Here is a 17,627-nt window from a genome sequence, read left to right on the forward strand (position 1 = left end):
AGGGAGGGAGACCCCATAGAGAGGACTAGGAGCCACCCATTAGGGCTGGGCTGGGCATTGCTCTCACAGTTACCTGCTGCAGCCTTTCCTGTGTGCTCTCTTCTAGTCATCCAGTTTGGTTTTGTCACCCTTTTTGTGGCCTCCTTTCCTCTGGCCCCCGTGTTTGCTCTCCTCAACAATGTCATTGAAGTGCGGCTGGATGCAAAAAAGTTTGTTACAGAGCTGAGACGCCCAGATGCTGTGAGGACTAAAGACATCGGTATGCTGCCCCACCCCCTTACCCTCTGAGGCCAAGCATTATCCCTCCCCTCTCCTCCCCCTCCCCTCCCCTCCCCTCCCTCTCCCCTCCCCTCGGTCCCTTCCCTTCCCTTCCCTCCCCTCCCTCCCTCCCTCCCTCCCCTCCCTCCCTTTCCCTTCCCTTCCCTCCCCTCCCTCCCCTCCCTTCCCTTCCCTTCCCTCCCCTTTCCTTCCTCTCCCCTCCCCTCCCCTCCCCTCCCCTTCCCTTTCCTCCCCTTCCCTCCCCTTCCCTTCCCTTCCCTGTGAGGCTCCTTCCACCTGCTCCACAGAGCTCAGGGAGCCCGCACAGCCCTCCTTTCTTTGCCCCTTGGAACATCTCCGGTTTCCTTCCTTGGATGTGGGGATGCCAGTCGAAGTCATTTAACTAGTCCATGTTGTCCCCTAAGTTTCCAGACAGGAGAAGCCTAAGCTTCCCAGCTAAACTACCTAAGGCAGTGTGATCCAATTCTGGGGACTTACTGTCTCTGAGTCTAGGGTGGGACTAACTGGAGATGTCTGTTCTTCTGTCTTTACAGGAATTTGGTTTGACATTCTCTCTGGAATTGGCAAGTTCTCGGTCATCATCAATGTAAGTGTTTGCATTCAGAAGGCCCTAGCTCTGAGGGAGGTGCTTTGGGAGACCTCAGCCCTCAAAGCAGGAACCAATCTCATTAGCTCCCAGCTTCCCCTGTTGTATCTTGGCTTTAGACAGCCTCCTCTTGGTAGTTACACAGGTCTTGTATGGACCTCCTGTTGCTGCCTGGCAGTGCAATTTAGCTTTAAATTTTATCAAGAAAAAGGGCAGTGATCCATATGGCTATATATCTTTGCACTGAGTCAAAATCAATTTTGTTTTTTTTGTTTTTTTTTTTTTTAGAGCCAAAAATAATGAAGAAACAATTTGCCCTATCTGTCCGGCTCTTTCCATTCTGTTTCTACCCTGGTGACCCTGGGTTTCAATTCCTAAGTCCCCAACATTCTCAGGGCGGAGCCTTAATCACTCTCATGAACTGGTGTGCCCTGCAGGTTAAGCTAAGATGAGGAAGAGAGGGGGTGCTTGCTAGACTCATATACATGGCAGAGAATACACTTTTGACCTCTGGATGAACAGTGGCCAGATAAGGCCTCTCTCCAGCTCTTCTTTCCAAGAAGACACCTGCCAGCTAGGGCTTCGTAGAAAATCTGCTCTTGTGTTCCCTCGGGAGCAGAACATTGATTTCCAACCCAGTTCCTCTTGACACCTGCCCACGAATTATCAAGAGGTTTTATTTTGGGGGGAGGGCAGAGGGTTTCAGGTTGAATGTTTAGATGTAGGAAGTATTCTTTTGGACGCTCAGAAATAAAGCAAAATTGAAAAGGGGATCAGCTGTTATTCTGAGCCATGTCTACTAGAAAAGAGACCCTGAGTGTCACTTCCGTTCTATCTGCGTTACAGAGTCACAGGGCATTTTGCTTGCCTGGCCTCTATGAGTCTTGCTTACTTATCAAACCAACATAGGAGTCATAGCTACCATTTAGGAACATTCTGGAAATGACACGAGATAATGGAAGGACAAAGAAATGCTCAGTAAATCACAGCTATGATAATTATACATATGTTATTAATTTTCAAATATAGATATGGCCCACTTATGTATATACATTCAGAAAAAAAAATACCTAAACCAGATTTTAAGGGGCCTTAATTATTGGGCAGACTATAGTATAAACAGCTGCCAAAAAGATTTAAGGTTCTCTTTACAGAAAGTCACTCCAAATCCAAACATGCAGTCACTCACCTGCGTTCAGCTTACTCTTGGCTATTTGTAGAGCTCTCAGACATCCCAGATGCTGTGTGGGTGAGTATGGCCCATCTAGCAGGCCCAGTGCCTCTTCCCTTCTGTCTCTCCCCTTTCATAAGATGAATAAAGAAATAGCTTCTATTACACGAGGCACTGCAAAGTGTCTAGAGATGATGATCTGATTGAGGAAACTGTAACTATGTTCCTGGCTCTTTAGTTTTCCCCCAGGACATATGCACAGGGCCTTCAGCTCCCTTGTCCAATCTACCAGCTCCCCTTCCATCACTCCAAGGGATTTTCTTCGAATACCTTGAACTCTGTTTTGCTCAGCCAGCAACTGTGTTGATCCAAGTACCTTAGAGTTGGACTGACGCTTCCAACCCTCAATCTTGTCCTTTCCTCTATCCAAAATTGTGAACCGTGTGAACTTAGGGTCAGGCTCTTGAGCATACTGTAGATGTTCCCATGTCAATGCTTGTAGCTCCTCTTGACGGTGTGCCCAAGAGTGGACAAGCCCCTCAGTCACACGTCCCTGTGCCTTCCAGACACCACTCATTGAGACTTGTCCTTGGTGCTTGTCTTCTGTCCCCAGGCTTTTGTCATTGCTGTCACCTCCGACTTTATCCCACGCCTTGTATACCAGTACTCCTATAGCCACAATGGGACACTACACGGCTTCGTGAACCATACACTCTCCTTTTTCAATGTCAGCCAGCTGAAGGAGGGAACACAGCCAGAAAACTCACAGTTCGACCAGGAGGTTCAGTTTTGCAGGTAAAATAATATGGGGGAGGAGGGCCAGGGACAGTACATCCCAAGAGTTGTTTAGAGTACCTGGAAGGGAATCCTTCTTCTTTTTATCCATCTCTCATCCCTCCAGAGTTGCTATGAACTCAGTTGATTAAGTCACTCCATATTATTGAGTGGCTTTGCTCCAAGCTCTTGAGCAGATCAAGTGCTATCTAACTTTGGCCATGTTATCAAGGAGAAGAAACAACAGAGGAGTCAGCCATCCTATGGACTCCCATGTAGGCCCATGTGCATGGTGAATAATCAGAGGACAAGGGACTAGAGTGGAAAAGAAGAGCTTCCTCGATGGGCTTCAGGGAGCTGAATGTCAGAAAGGCGAAGTACTCTAGCATGAAGCTAGACAATGGGGTTTCAAAAATATGTCAGAACTCCTGGGATCACATGGGCCAAGCACAGAATTTGGATAGCATAACGAATACACTGGAAGCTGTGAAATCTCACAGCACTTCCAATATGATAAGATAGGAAGGCATGGCCTTTTAGTCATCAGATAATGACACACTCAAAGTGTATGTTGAGGTAACTGATGCAATGTCAGAAAGGAAGGTAGACTAGGGTTTGGAGAACATAGGGAAGTAGTCAGGCTGCTGAGCCACTAAGACATGAACTGTAAGAGGCCTGGGCTAGAGTCACAGAGGAATTTAGAGAAAAGAAGAAAATATTTTTCACATGATATGCTGCAGAGTTGTTGGTGGCAGATATGGGGCAGGGAGGGGGGGGTAATATGGGGTGGGGGTGGTGAGCTGGGGAAAACTGAGTCTGGACGTGGCTTGGCAACTGTGGTTCTGTTGACATGTCAAGGAAGGCGCTAGAACCTGGTCTTATACAATATGGTGGGATTATGACTTTGGTAAGATTTGAATCTCAGTGCAGTCAAAACAGTGAGAAGATCAATACTTGGAAGATCATATCATATCGAAGGTGCTGCCATATTTCACGGCTCCCTATGTGTTCTTCTTGCTATATCCAAGCTCAGCATTTTGGTCTGTACATACAACTCCAGGAATTCTGACACACTTTATGTTATTCATCATTTCTATCTTCTCTTCTTCATTAAACCTCCACTATGTAGCTCCACACTAGAATATATTCTCTTTTGCCATTCGACATCCGTGTGTGCTGAGTTTGATGTTGGCCATGGTGCACTGCCAGTGATGACTAGAAACCCCAAGGATTACTTTTCACCTTCCTCCTGGGTGTGTTCTGAGCTGGCATTCAGAAGAGATGGCTGAGAGACACCACTCCAGGAATTTCTGAAGCCAAGATATGGAAAGCAATTTGTGACGTTTGAGAAGGAACGCTGAAAAACAGAGGAACAGCAGGGAACAACTTTTTTGACCCTTCTGGACCCTGACTCCATGACATTCTCAGCCATGTCTTCATCAAAGACAATACCCCATGTATCGCAAACACAGAATAATAAGCCAGGGAGAGATGTCGTGGGACTGGCAGGGATTGCTTTGGCCATCCTCCAGTGTGTCTTATGAAAAACTGCTGGTACTATCGATAAAGCAGTGTTCTACTTTCCTTTTTGTTAATAGCATATATTAATTAGATAAAATAATGTTTCATCATATCATTTTTAACAAATATAAATGTTCTCTGGCCATCCTGCCCTGGTTTCCCTATCTTGTCTCTCCTCCCCATTCTCCTAATCCTCTCCTTTTCCAAGTAGTCCCCTTTCCAGTTTCATGTCCTTTAAAAAAAATTCTAGAATCTTCATGTGAGAAGTACACATGCAGTATTTAGCTTATTGAGATAGACTTGTTTTCTTTGCCCTGATGTTCCCCATTTCTAACCATTTTTCTACAAATGATGTATCCCTGCTGTTCTTTATGACTGGATGCAACTCTCTCTGTCTCTGTCTCTATCTCTGTCTCTGTTTGTCTTTCTTTGTATGAGTTCACATTTCTGTTATCAATTCATCTGTTGATGGGCATCTATGTTGATTCCATTTCTTACTTATTGTGACTAGAGCAGTGATAAATATAGATATGCAAGGCCAGGCATGGTGGCATATGCCTTCAGTCCTAACAGATGCAAGTAGATCTCTGTGAACTCCAAGTCAGCCTGATCTACATAATGTGATCCTGTTTCCAAAGAAGAAGAAGAAGAAGAAGAAGAAGAAGAAGAAGAAGAAGAAGAAGAAGAAGAAGGAGGAGGAGGAGGAGGAGGAGGAGGAGGAGGAAGAAGAAGAAGGAAGAAGAAGAAGGAGGAAGAAGAAGGAGGAGAAGGAGGAAGAAGAAGAAGGAAGAAGAAGAAGAAGAAGAAGAAGAAGAAGAAGAAGAAGAAGAAGAAGAAGAAGAAGAAGAAGAAGAAGAAGGAGGAGGAGGAGGAGGAGGAGGAGGAGGAGGAGGAGGAGGAGGAGGAGGAAGAAGAAGGAGGAGGAGGAGGAAGAAGAAGGAAGAAGAAGAGAAGAAGAAGAAGAAGAAGAAGAAGAAGAAGAAGAAGAAGAAGAAGAAGAAGAAGAAGAAGAAGAAGAAGAAGAAGAAGAAGAAGAAGAAGAAGAAGAAAAAGAAGCATCTATCTCTATGGTGTGCTCACTTAGATCGCTTTGGAAATGTATACATGAATGACAAAACCAGACTCTTTGGTAGTTTTATTTTTCTGAGGGACTCCATATTGATCTCTATAGAGATGACACTAATTTACATTCTTTGCACCAGCATTGTTTGTTTTGAGGATAAACATTCTGACTATGGTGAGACTTGAATCTTAGTACAGTCATGAGCTCATGCTTTTACAGTGGGCATGAGCTCATGCTTTCTCCATGGGGCTCAGAGCCAGATGCTTAAGCTCACATCTAGAGTCTGAGACCATGAGAGAGATGATTTGGTCATCCCAACCCAGACATCTTAGCTTATGGACCTGTGATTTAAATGGATGGCCATCCTCAACTAACACTAACTTTAGATTTTAACTGTAGTCAACCAAGAGAAGACAAAACAGCAGTGACCAGGCCTGCAGCAGATCTATCCATTTATTTATATGAGTATAGATGATTCAAAGGTTTATATGGCTGGGGCTACAAAGAGCCTCGCCCTCAGGAGTCCCCTAGCATGTGGATTTCTTCCTACACCAGGCACTGCTCAGGCTGCTGCATCTGGCTGGTTTGCCAGACTGTCCATGGTGCTGGATTTTGGTCTGTAGCTCCAACAGCCCTGTTCCTTAGCACAGGGGGTCTGTGACAGAGCTGCAGGACATTTTGGGTATAACCATGGGCCTTTTTAAACCTATGCCAGTTCCTGTATAATGACATGGAGACTATATTTATTTATAAGCTTTTGGGCTTGTAGCTAGGAGTTGCTTCCTAGTAGTTCATAATTCAATTGTTCCTTTATACTAAGTTCTACCACATGCCTGCTTCATTATCTCTCCTTCCTTCCTGTCCTGCTTCTTCCTCCATGCCTGGTGGGCTGAATCTCCCATGCCTGACTCTTTTCCAGAGTTCCTCTCCTTGGAAGTCTCACCTTACTATTCTGCTTATTGCTATAGGGTATAGGCTTTTAATTTTAACCAATCAGAAGGTGATGTTTACAAAATACTAAGGCTAAGAGATGCTTAACAGTACCAAAAATCCAGCCTGTAATCAGATCTTTACTGGTTCAGAAATTAGCATTTGAATAATACAAGGATAATCTTTACTAGGTGCACAAAAACATGACTCCAACATATGGGTTTGCTCAAGTGCTGCCCATAAAGTCAGTCAATAGATTTGCACTAAACAAATAGGCCTTGAAAAGTAGCAATTCTACTATTTTTAATAACTGGAAATAAATAATTTTATTAATTGGAAGTGGTCGTGGAAATAGTCTCTTAATGGTTCAGTCTATCAAAAAAGAAATCAAAACTGGTAAGACTTGGGAAACTTTGGCGTTCTCTAAGATTATCGATGTTCCTTGTGATATCCTGAACTAAAGTTCACATCAAGTTTCTCCAAGAGCACAGACTGCCAGGGTTATGCAGTGAGAACCACGGTGAATACTACCTGACTCTGCATCTGCAGCAGGTCTAGCAGCACCTGTCAGCCCTAGAGCAAGCACCATGGAGGTTCCCCCTGATTCCAGACCACCCAGAACAGTTATGTAAAACCCCGTCGATTGATGGATCCATACTGGGAGTTGAGAGTAGGTCTAATTTTGAATGAGGTTTAATTCAATCAAACAAGTCAAATCCCAATCTTTATCTCCCAGTTCTACTTTAGTCAATGAGGACTGTACTTTCAAGCACCACATAGCTGTCCTGACCAATTAAGCAGTTTTTAATTCTACTCATCCCCATATTGCAAAGGCTGAGGACCCAGAGTGTTGTCAGGACATGAGTCAGGACACACAGGACTGAGCTTCCTGCATCTGCTTTAAAGTCTCTAGATTTTCCAACCTGCCATGCACAAAACTCTGACAGTATCTTCATAGTTTCTATACAGGTAGATGACATTGTAGTGTGTATATTACCTGTTCAAAATTATCCTGAGGATGAGGAGATGACTCAGAGTTTGCTGTACAAGTGTAAGAATCCCCACACTCATGCAAAGCCCAACACAGCAGCAAAATTCTGTGATCCCAGTGCTCCTGTGGGAAGACAGTAGGCAGAGACAGAAGAATCATCTGAAGGTCATGGGCTAGGCAGGTCTACAAGGTACCAAACAAAAGACTATCTTGAAGACCATGGAAGGCAAGGAGTGATACCACAGGCTATCTTCTGTGTTCCTGTGAACATAGACATCACACACACACACACACACACACACACACACACACACACGCACGCGCGAGGTTGGGGGGGTAGGTACTGGGTCAGGACGATAAAGAAGGGGATGGAGAGAGAGATTTAATAAAAGAAACCTGCTGCCAATGAAGGACAGAACTATCGGGAGCATGCTTAGGAGGATACTTTAATTCTATTCTTCTGCCAAGAAAATGTGTCTTCAGAAATAAATCATCCTGAGATAAAACTGAAATGACCTTTGGAGCAGCCAGATTCAGTACCAATTAGGATTGTGGGGTCATTGTGCAAATGTTTGAAACCCTGGGACAGGTTCTGTGGTACAGAGCACCACAGTGTCTCCATCAGGAAGTCCAGATGAAGAAGGGGAGTCAGTGAGGAGCTTGTTCAAATGCCACTCTAATAACTTCTCACGGGGTCACTGCAGGGACAGCACCTCACTTAGACTAAAATATTTGGGGATAAGCATTGAAAGGAGATCGATGATAAAGAATGAGGAATTCAGTGGCCACAGGAATAATCTGTTTTATGTTTTCGCTTTGTTTGTTTGAGACGTGGTCTTCTTTTGTATCGAGGCTGGATGAAAAATTATGAAGCTTAGAATGGTGTGCTGGCTAATCTTGTGTCAACTTGACACAAACTAGAAGTGTCTGAAAGGAGGAAATCTTCATTGAGAAAAGAAACCAGGCTGAGCAAGCCATGGGGAGCAAGCCAGTAGGCAGCACCCCTCCATGGCCTCCACATGAGCTCCTGGCTCGAGGTTCCTGCTCTGTTTGAGTTCCTGTCCTTTGGCTATGAGCAGCAATGTGGTAGTGTACGCAAACTGAATAAACCCTTTCCTCCCCAACTTGCTTTTGCGTTATGATGTTTCATTGCAGCAATAGAAGCCCCAGTTAAGACATCAACACCTCTTTCTTCCTCTTTCCTCTGCATGGGAATTTGAGGCACAAAAGAGGATATAAAGCTAATTATTTGTTTAGTTTTAACTTAGTCATGAATCTTTCAGGTTTTGATATACTTAATATACTTAACAGTAAAAATGTAAACTCCAATGTGATATGCCCGAGCTTCGGAATAGCTATTTAGTGTAGAAGCTCACTGTGACGCACACACTTTGGGACTGGTTTTGCTATGTGATGTTATTTACTTGCAAGTCTTTTATAATGAGGCACTAATGTATCCTAAGATTTTTAAAAGAGACTTATTTATTTATTTTATGTCTATGAGTACACTGTCTCTCTCTTCAGGCACAGCAGAAGATGGCATCAGATCCCATTACAGATGGTTCTGTGCCACAATGTGGTTACTGGGAATTGAACTCAGGACCTCTGGAAGAACAGACTGTGACCTTAACCATTGGACCATCTCTCTAGTCCCAAGAAATTTTAAAAACAAAGAGCTAGGATAAGGGCAGTAATCATAAAGAATGGGGTGTCAAAAGGGATGTTGTGTGGTGAAGGGGGTGTATAAAGAGCACTGTATCCAAGAGAGAAGCTAAAATGAGAAGGAAAAATAGATGTCAGATTCAGAACCTATTGGTCACAGTGATGTTGTCTCTCTGAGTATAATTAAGGTGATTGGATTATGTTGGAAATGAGATGCCTTATTCAAATGTAAGTGGGTATCTAAGCAACAGTACAACATATGATTTAGCATACATTTGTAGTATGTCAAATAGGGTTAAGAAGGTTAAGAATTGCTGATGGAAATATCTACTTAATGTGGGTCTTAGGAGAGAAGTGATGCATATGGTGGCGAGACTGAGATGAATACTTTGGGAATCAGATGCAGGTCTGTAGCCCACAGCCCAGCTTTGGCATTGCTCTGCAGCAGGAAATGAACTTTACATCGATTCTGGCAAATAGCCTTGAGGGCTTGATGGCCTTTCTGATTCTCATTCATCAGCAACCCCTGGAGATAAATATAGTCACATAAAACTGAGGTCTTGGTGTCCAACCCAACCTATCAGGGATAGAGGTTTTAAAATGGCAGTAAGCATTAAGACACGCCTCTGGCTGCCCATTTACAATGGGCCAAGAGAAGCAACGCCACCATTTCTGGGGGACATTCTCACCTCAGCTATTGAACTACTTCCACATGGAGTTTTTTCTTAAACAGTTCCAAGATGTTGGGCATTAGGCACTGAAGGATGAATGGTGTCTCAGTTCCTGGCTCAGCAGGAAGGAAGCAGAGAGTTCACAGGGGCAAGGACACACATGGGCATCATCACCCCCAACTGGACTGTTTGGAGGTGCTGACCCCGTGCAGACGCGGGCATCCTCAGTTGGCTCCTGCTACGTTTAAGCGCTTCCATATCCTCAGGCCCTGTGCAAAGGCTTTGAAGAGACAAGTTATGCCTTGTGCCTGTTCCCTGTAACAGCAGAGGTAGCCCACTTTGCCAGGTGTCAGCTCCCTGATCTTTACCAACTGTTCAATTGACGCGGTTCTCATTAGCCCCTAATTGCCTCTACTGTTTTCCTGTACCAAAAGCCAGTTTCGGAAGGCATTTTAAAGCAGCTCAGATGGCCTGAAAGTGTTGTGTATAATTGTTTCAGCATTAATATGACACTCAATCCCAGTGAGGCTATTTAAAAAAGTTTTGTTTTTTCACACCACTGTTTGGAGTCAAGAAAGACATTCACTAACAGATTCATTGTAGAACTAATACTTCATCTAAGAAAAAGTCTTTCTAGATGGTGAGGGACCAGCTTCTCAGTGTTAGCTCCCTCCTTCCCTTCAGCAATTGTGTTTTTGTGGGTTGTGGCAGATGTCACCATCGCTGGCTTCCCTATAGGTGCGGGTGGACAGTATGGGTTTGCAATTTGAGTGTTCTGAAACCTTTTCTAAAAGCCAGGAGGGTTGCGAAGGGTTATTTGAGGTCTGCATCTGTAACTCACAAATCCAAACCATGAGGCTCAAAGAAGTCTGAAAGGATTTCTGTTAATATTACATCACAAATGGAAAATGAAGCACTATAAAACATCGATACACGAATGCACTGATTTAAATGTAGTGTATAAAACTATCTTCACTTTATGTGTGAAAGGAGGATTTAAACCATCAATGAATTTCACATTTGGGCTTCAGGCCCATCCCTGAGATGCCTTAAATGTAAGCAAGTATTTCAAAATAAGGAGAAATTCTAAAATCTGTAATCCTAGTACCCAGCATTTCAGATAAGGGACACGCAACTTGTACTGGGTGACGTCCTCTGAAGGACCAGGCAGTGTGCTGAATTCTTTGTGTTGGTGCAAAGCCACACTGGGAAGGAAGACTCAGGCTAATCAGATGAGAACACTGGGTCTCAGAACACAGAGTAATGTGGGCGATGGTTGTGTTAGTCAGCTTCTTGTCGCTGTAACAATACCTCCAATGAACAATTTATAATTTATAAAGAGAAAGTGTTTATCTTGGCACTTGATGCTTCTTTGAGCCTGTGGCAAGGAAACATTATGGAAGGAGCATGCTGTAGAGGAAGCAAGAGAGAAGAGGAGAAGGAGCAAGGGTCTCATAACCATTCACACCCCAGTTGACCAAAGGACTTCCAATGAGTCCCCACCACTGTAAGCTTCCACCACCTTCCAACAGAGTGACCGGGGACCAAGACTTTAACACTTGGGCCCTTAGAGAACAGTCAGCGACCTGGGACCCAAGTGCTTGAAGTAGCTTCAAACGGCCACTTGCTATCTCAAGAACACACAGACTTCCCTCAGCTCTGGACTTAGAAAACAAACACCACAGATCATTACCACAGCAGTTCCAACAATGAAGCCCATTAGCCACCTGTCTTTTGAAGATCCGTCTATTCTTAAAGCTAATTGTCTCTTTGTTTAGCAAGTGTCTTCTGGCTGCTTAGAGAAAACAGTTGATAAGCCTGACTCCTTAGGATCAAATTTCAGAGGAAAAAAAATAAATATTATGTAACCCGAACTTACATTGGCATGTAAACAACCAATTATGTACCCAGTGGCACAAGCTTACTGGAATCCGTGCTCTTCAAAAGATGAATCACGGTTCATTAGCGAATTGTGAAATCGCTTCAGTGGGTCACAAACAGCCTTTGGAAGGATGGGGACAGACTAGAATGTCATGGAGGGTAGGTGAGGGTAAGCTAGAACAAAGTATCAATTCCTCACATACAATAAAGTTTACATTCTGTGTTATAGTCATCTCAGTAATAGATATGTCTACTCATTAGTGTAAAGTAAGTTGTTATTACTGTAGGTCAGAGAGTTACTTTAGCAAGGAATGTGGACAGATGCAGAGCAAGCCAAGTCCCTTACCACTGTTTTCTGTGGTGTGGCTTTTCCTTCAGTGGAGCTGCCCGTCGCTCCTCTGCATAGAGCTGTTTTCAGGTTGATTGCTCCAGAAAGATCTCTGCCAAGCCCCTCCCCTCCCACCACCCCAGATCCTCCATCAGACAAAATGCGCCTGTTAGATTCAAAACATGTTTTGGACACCAGGGGAGGGCAAAGCAACAGTCCTAAAAACTGTGGTAAGTTAGTAGCCGAGTTGGAAGCTGAATTCGATTATTTATGGATTCTTTTCAGACTGGAAGGGGAGGAGTGCTCTCGCAGTGACTCTCTTACACAAGCTCTGGGAGCAGCTGTTCCTGCACAGCCAGCTCTAGGAAAGGGGAGAAATGGGCTTTCCCTCTAGCCAAGGGACTGGGCTATGCCTGGGGAGGGAGTCCCCATAAGCCGCAGCAGGGTGGTACCTACCCTCCTGGAGCAATGGAAAGGAGCAGAAGCAGTTTTGCATACAGCAGAAAATTAGGCAAATCTAAAACGGGTTTTCTCCATTCCCAAGGTATCCTATTCATTTGACTCACACGTTTTCACACCCCGTTGCTGTCTCCATGTCTCTGTCTCTTCTCCCCTCCTCTCTTTCTCCTCTTTCCTCTCCTCCCTGGTCTCTCTCCTGTTCTCTACTAGCAAGCAGTCTACGTAGCTTTTCATGCTCCTGTCCTCAGCCACAGATGATCTGAATGAGTACCTTGGTGCTCTGTGGTGCTCTGCTGGGATGCATTTAGCTCTGCTCTCAGCCAGATGTCAAATCAAGCTTGCAACAGCTGCGATCAGCTGTTGGAAGTGGGGGGCAGCCAGGCAGTGAGGTGGGAGCTCCTGGCTTCTGGCCAAGCATGAGTGGAAAGTCCAGTGTCTGTCGTACAGCATGTCTTTCTGTTGCTGACTCCATTGCGCCGGTGTTTTCTTTGTGTATACATCTCTTTCTTCTACTCAGATGTTCTATCCTCACACCTATTCTTTGGAAACTGGAAGCCATTGTACTGAATCACAGACCTTTCACAATATTAGTTTCTTTGTGACAAGGGAAAGGACCCTCCATTTATGACCCCTCCTCGAACTTCAGCTGTTGATGAGGTGCTCTGTGATAATGAGGAAGAGCCTAGATCCCACTAGACTTATAGCTTCACTTCTCTCTTCTTGTTACTGGCCTTGAATCTCTCCTGAGCTATCTACTGGAATTCTGAGTCCACCAGGTTCCTACCATGCGTGTTATACGGGATACCTGCATGAGTCTGTTAAGAGGATTAAAAGACAAACATGCAGAAAAGTCTTTTCTTTTGCCCAGGGCTATATACATGATATGTGTCCTATACTGCATACGACGACTCTCCCTGGGCAGAGTCTCTTACTCTGCCTTCCTTAGCAGACACACACACACACACACACACACACACACACACACACACACACATTACTGGGTAGTCTGATACCATCCCAACTCTTTCTCCACCCTAAGGGTTGCCATTGGAAAAATTGTTGAATTCCATTGAGAGAATGGGTCTGTGAATGGTCACAGTGCTGCTACAAACCCTTGTCATTTTTCCAGGATTAGAAAATGAGTTCTCTGTGGCATGAGTCATTACAGAATAGGGGGATTAAAGGTCAGAGACAGAAAAGAAAAAAAACATGCCATTTCTCTGTGGGCCTGAGAAGGAGGTGGAAGGTCACACCAGGCATTGATAAAGTACATAGATTAGTCATGAAGATCATTAATGAGGAAGACCATTGACCAAGTGTGGTTATTTATGACCCTCCCCACAACTCATTCAACCTTCTGCTTGGGCTGCATTGGCTTTCCTTTGGCTTCAGTGGTACAGTTGGAAATCCTGGCTACCTTCAAAGCTGTTGACTGAGGAGGACCCTGAGGTGAGCAGCTAGTGCCCATGTCTTCTGGGGATCCAGAAACTGCTACATAGCACCAGATGAGGCGTCTGGGAGCTCCTGTCAGATAATGGGAGTCACGAAGGCCACATGGACCTAGGTTGCTCTCCATCTGTGAGCTCTCCTGAGAGTTACAACCTGACACCAGAGAAAGCTTTAGGAGGGGCTGGGGACAGAACAGGAAAAATACATCGCGTAATTGACTTTTGTGGACTTTGATTTTTTTTTTCTTATTCCATAGACAATTGTTGGTTGGGCTGTGGATTTCCACTGTTTCCAGTTTCCCAAGTTTAACAGCCAAGAGCTCAACTGTTGTTCAAATCTTGAGATTTTATCTATAGAAGTATCTGCTTTCCTTCAGTCTATACCCAATCTACTTTTATTTACATCCTAATTTTACCTATTTGTTTAGTTTATGTTCATGTGTGTGCACAGGTATATGTATGTGTATGCAGCTGAGTGTGCACATGAGTATGGAGACCAGAAGCCAGCCTCAGGTTGTTCCTCAGGGGGTGTCCATCTTAGTTTCTAGAGATGGCATCTTTCAGTGGCACCTAGGGCTTATCAATTCGGCTAGGCTAGTTGACAAACATGTCCCAGGAATCTGCCTGTCTCTGCTTTTCCGTTGCTGGGAGAGCAGTCACTTGCCACCACTCCACCTTTGTAGAGCCAAACTCAGGCCTTCATGGTTGTGCAACAAATACTGACAAGCTGAGCCATCTCCCTGATCTCTGTCACCACTCAGTCTGAACACCTTATCTTTCTTTGGGCAGATTCAAAGATTATCGAGAGCCACCATGGGCACCAAACCCATATGAGTTTTCCAAGCAGTACTGGTCTGTTCTGTCTGCCCGTCTGGCCTTTGTTATCATCTTCCAGGTGAGTGATTCAGGTGAAGACCAACCAATTAGAATGCAGGCTTCCCAGGTAGAAACTCCCATCATGCCCTGCCTGTCCTTCACAGTCAGATGCTTAAGGTACTGTCACTCTTAGAATCTGGGGGTGCGTATGTGGCTTTAATACCTCTCCGTTGTAACAAATGACATCACATTTTCATGTAGCCCACCAACATCGTCTCATGTATTTTAAATCATTGCTAGAGGACATGATAACTAATGAAATGCAAACTCAGTGTGGACTAAGAAATATTGACAATCAGAGCATGCACGCATTTCTGCTGCTGTGGTTGGGTTCTCTGTTATTTTCTATCCATGGTTGGTTGAATCTGAGCATAGCGGGCAATGGATACAGAGGCCCACTTGTGCTGTGTGACATAGGGGACTTCACATGGGACAGGCAGCAGTAACTGTAAAGCAGAGGGATTCCCCAGAGAGGGCTTCTTTGAATGGGTGGACTTGGCCGAAAGATAATAAACTCCAGAGTAAAGTTATCGAGCAGATGTAGAGTAAGTTGCAAAGTGGAGATACTTCCATTTAAACTGGAGAAGAAGAAAAGAAAGCGGAGAACCATTGAAACCAGAGTCACAGCACTGGGACAGACAAACAGCACATCCCTTCTGTCAGCCTGAGAAAGGGCTCAAGTTCCTGCCGAGCTCTTGGGTCTCTCCTTTGTTAGCATTGTTCTCCATGGAGACATCTGGCTGGAGGGCTCTGCAGAGTCATCCAGCCACCCCTGGAATGAATAGCAAACTCGAGCTCTGTGATTCCTATCTTTGACAATAGCCACAGCTCCAATTGCATCGCTGAGATTCTCTGAGCTCCAAGGCCTCCAATTCCCACTCCTGGGCCTGTTGATCTTTGAGCAGAGGCCAGAGCACAAAGCCAGATCCTTTTCTCTTCAGCTCCCTTGGCTTTTGTATTCCCTAAAGGCAGGTCTCTGGGGGGCTCTAAGGTATCCTGCCCCTCAGACTCCAGCCCAGGATGTGGAAAAGCCCACCAGCTAATCTTTCACCTACAGAAGACACTATTCTTCCCCTGTAGAGATGGGACGATATGTTTGAAAAATTGGGTACACATTCTCCCTGCTACCCCCCCCCCCCCACACACACACACCTGTACCCATCTCCTCACTTGCCCATATGGCACATGTCACAGGTCACTCACATCCCTTGTGGTGTGTAAAGGAAAAGCCTAAATAAAAGCAATTTTTCCCAATGGCTTCTCTTGAGTTCCCAGGAGCAAGATGTAAAGTTCAAGGCCTGTTATAGCCTTAGTTTCCTAGAGGGGAAAGAGAAGACAGACAACCATACAGTTCTCAGACAGAGAACGATCACAAGTTGAGGAATGTGCCAAGTGAATGTGTAGGAAGGATAGACTTGATAGAAGAGCAGGAATCAGAATATGTTAGCTCGTGGTCCATGCCAGGCACATAAGCTGATAGTCATCACTCGTAGAGAGACTGCTCCTAGGAAAGACTTGCCTACCTGTGTATCCCAGAGATGGGCTCAGCAGGAAGTCTCATGTAAGTGTCTACAAAAGCCTGGGCTCAATCAAAGGGAACTAGATGCAGAGAGTCCTTGGTGTCTGCAGAGTGAGGAGACTGAGCTGTAGGGAGTTAGGATAAAGCCAGATCAGTGAAAACATCTAAGTGCCTGGTGTTGAGGACAGAAGAGATGGAAGGGGAGAAGAATGGGGCAGTTGTCCCTGTAGAGGCCACTGAGCTCTGTGGAGACTTCCCTGGAGGCCCCAGTCTAGAGCAAGTCTAGAAGCATGAGGACCAAGGACATGTGAGGACTCTGGTTGGTGCAACAGTGCACAACATGGCTTCCTGAACGAAAGACACACAAGGCAGCTGCCACTTACCATGTTTTGCCATTGCCAGTATTTGAGGTATATTATTAAGTCATCAGTACTCATGGCTGCTCCAGGGGTAGATTGAAGTTGTAGTAATTTTACTAATGGGACACCATTGTCAACGAGGACACCAAGGGATATATATGTATTTTGGCTCATTGGTAAAGATCATTCAGCCAGTGAGTTGCCTAGCACCTTGTTCTGTTCCTTCCATTCTCATAAAGTCTTCAGTACCAGGGTAGTCCCTCTGAAGGGGTCAAGGTGGACAGTGGTGAGCTCGTGTCCACCTATGACCTCATGTATCACACCAAGCCAAGGCCCACCATTCATGTCTCTTTCTTGTCTTGGCAGAATCTAGTGATGTTCCTGAGTGTCCTTGTGGACTGGATGATTCCGGATATTCCCACAGACATCAGCGACCAGATCAAGAAAGAGAAGAGCTTGTTGGTAGACTTCTTTCTGAAGGAGGAGCATGAGAAGGTCAAGCTGGCTGATGAACCCGCCCAGAGGAGCCAGGGAGGCGGGGATAGGAGCAGAAGGAGCCGTGCAGCCAGCTCTGCCCCATCAGGCCGGAGCCATCCAGGAAGCATAGCATCCTCAGGGTCCCAGCACACCAATGTATGAGCCGTTGGCAGCAGAGGAGGGCATGTTATGGTGAAACGCATGCCTACACCATATGTTCCTATAACACAGTGACACCTCTTATGCTGGGAATGGGGCTTATAGATGTCTCCAAAAGGAAGTTACAGAAAGGGAAATAGAGTGAGAGAGGGCATGAGGGAAGGGAACCACACAGCTTCTCGGAAACTAGAAGCTTGTGTTTCTTTTAGGTCGACTTTTGAGCTGTGTCCTTTCAGGGAGTTGGTCTCTTCACCATAGAATTCTCTGGGGTCCTTTCTTGTACTTCACCATCATTTTAGGTGAAAGAAGTACAGGTCCCATCCATCCTAGCACCCAATTTAACTGACATTCCCCCTTCCTCCTGTCACCCTGAAATAGCCTCTCAGAGACACTTGTGACTGGGGCCACTACAAGCCTGGGCAGATGCATATGAAGTTACGGGACTGCTTTGTGTGGCCACTGGACTTGGTGGT

At 45.1% G+C, this 17,627-nt stretch overlaps 1 protein-coding gene across 2 annotated transcripts in view; it reads left to right on the plus strand.

The window, feature by feature from the left end:
* Positions 1-17,200, plus strand: part of Ano2 (anoctamin 2) — a 325,589-nt gene extending 308,389 nt beyond the window's left edge. For both annotated transcript variants that reach the window (XM_052172696.1, XM_052172697.1), the window contains 5 exons: positions 107-259; positions 813-865; positions 2,650-2,831; positions 14,554-14,659; positions 16,885-17,200. In XM_052172696.1, coding sequence (XP_052028656.1) covers positions 107-259; positions 813-865; positions 2,650-2,831; positions 14,554-14,659; positions 16,885-17,157 — 767 coding nt within the window. In that variant the 3' untranslated portion in view covers positions 17,158-17,200. The remainder of the gene's footprint in view (positions 1-106; positions 260-812; positions 866-2,649; positions 2,832-14,553; positions 14,660-16,884) is intronic.
* Positions 17,201-17,627: the final 427 nt, after the last annotated feature.

Source organism: Apodemus sylvaticus, chromosome 2 (genome assembly GCF_947179515.1).
Source record: "Apodemus sylvaticus chromosome 2, mApoSyl1.1, whole genome shotgun sequence".
NCBI classification, from domain to species: Eukaryota; Metazoa; Chordata; class Mammalia; order Rodentia; family Muridae; genus Apodemus; species Apodemus sylvaticus.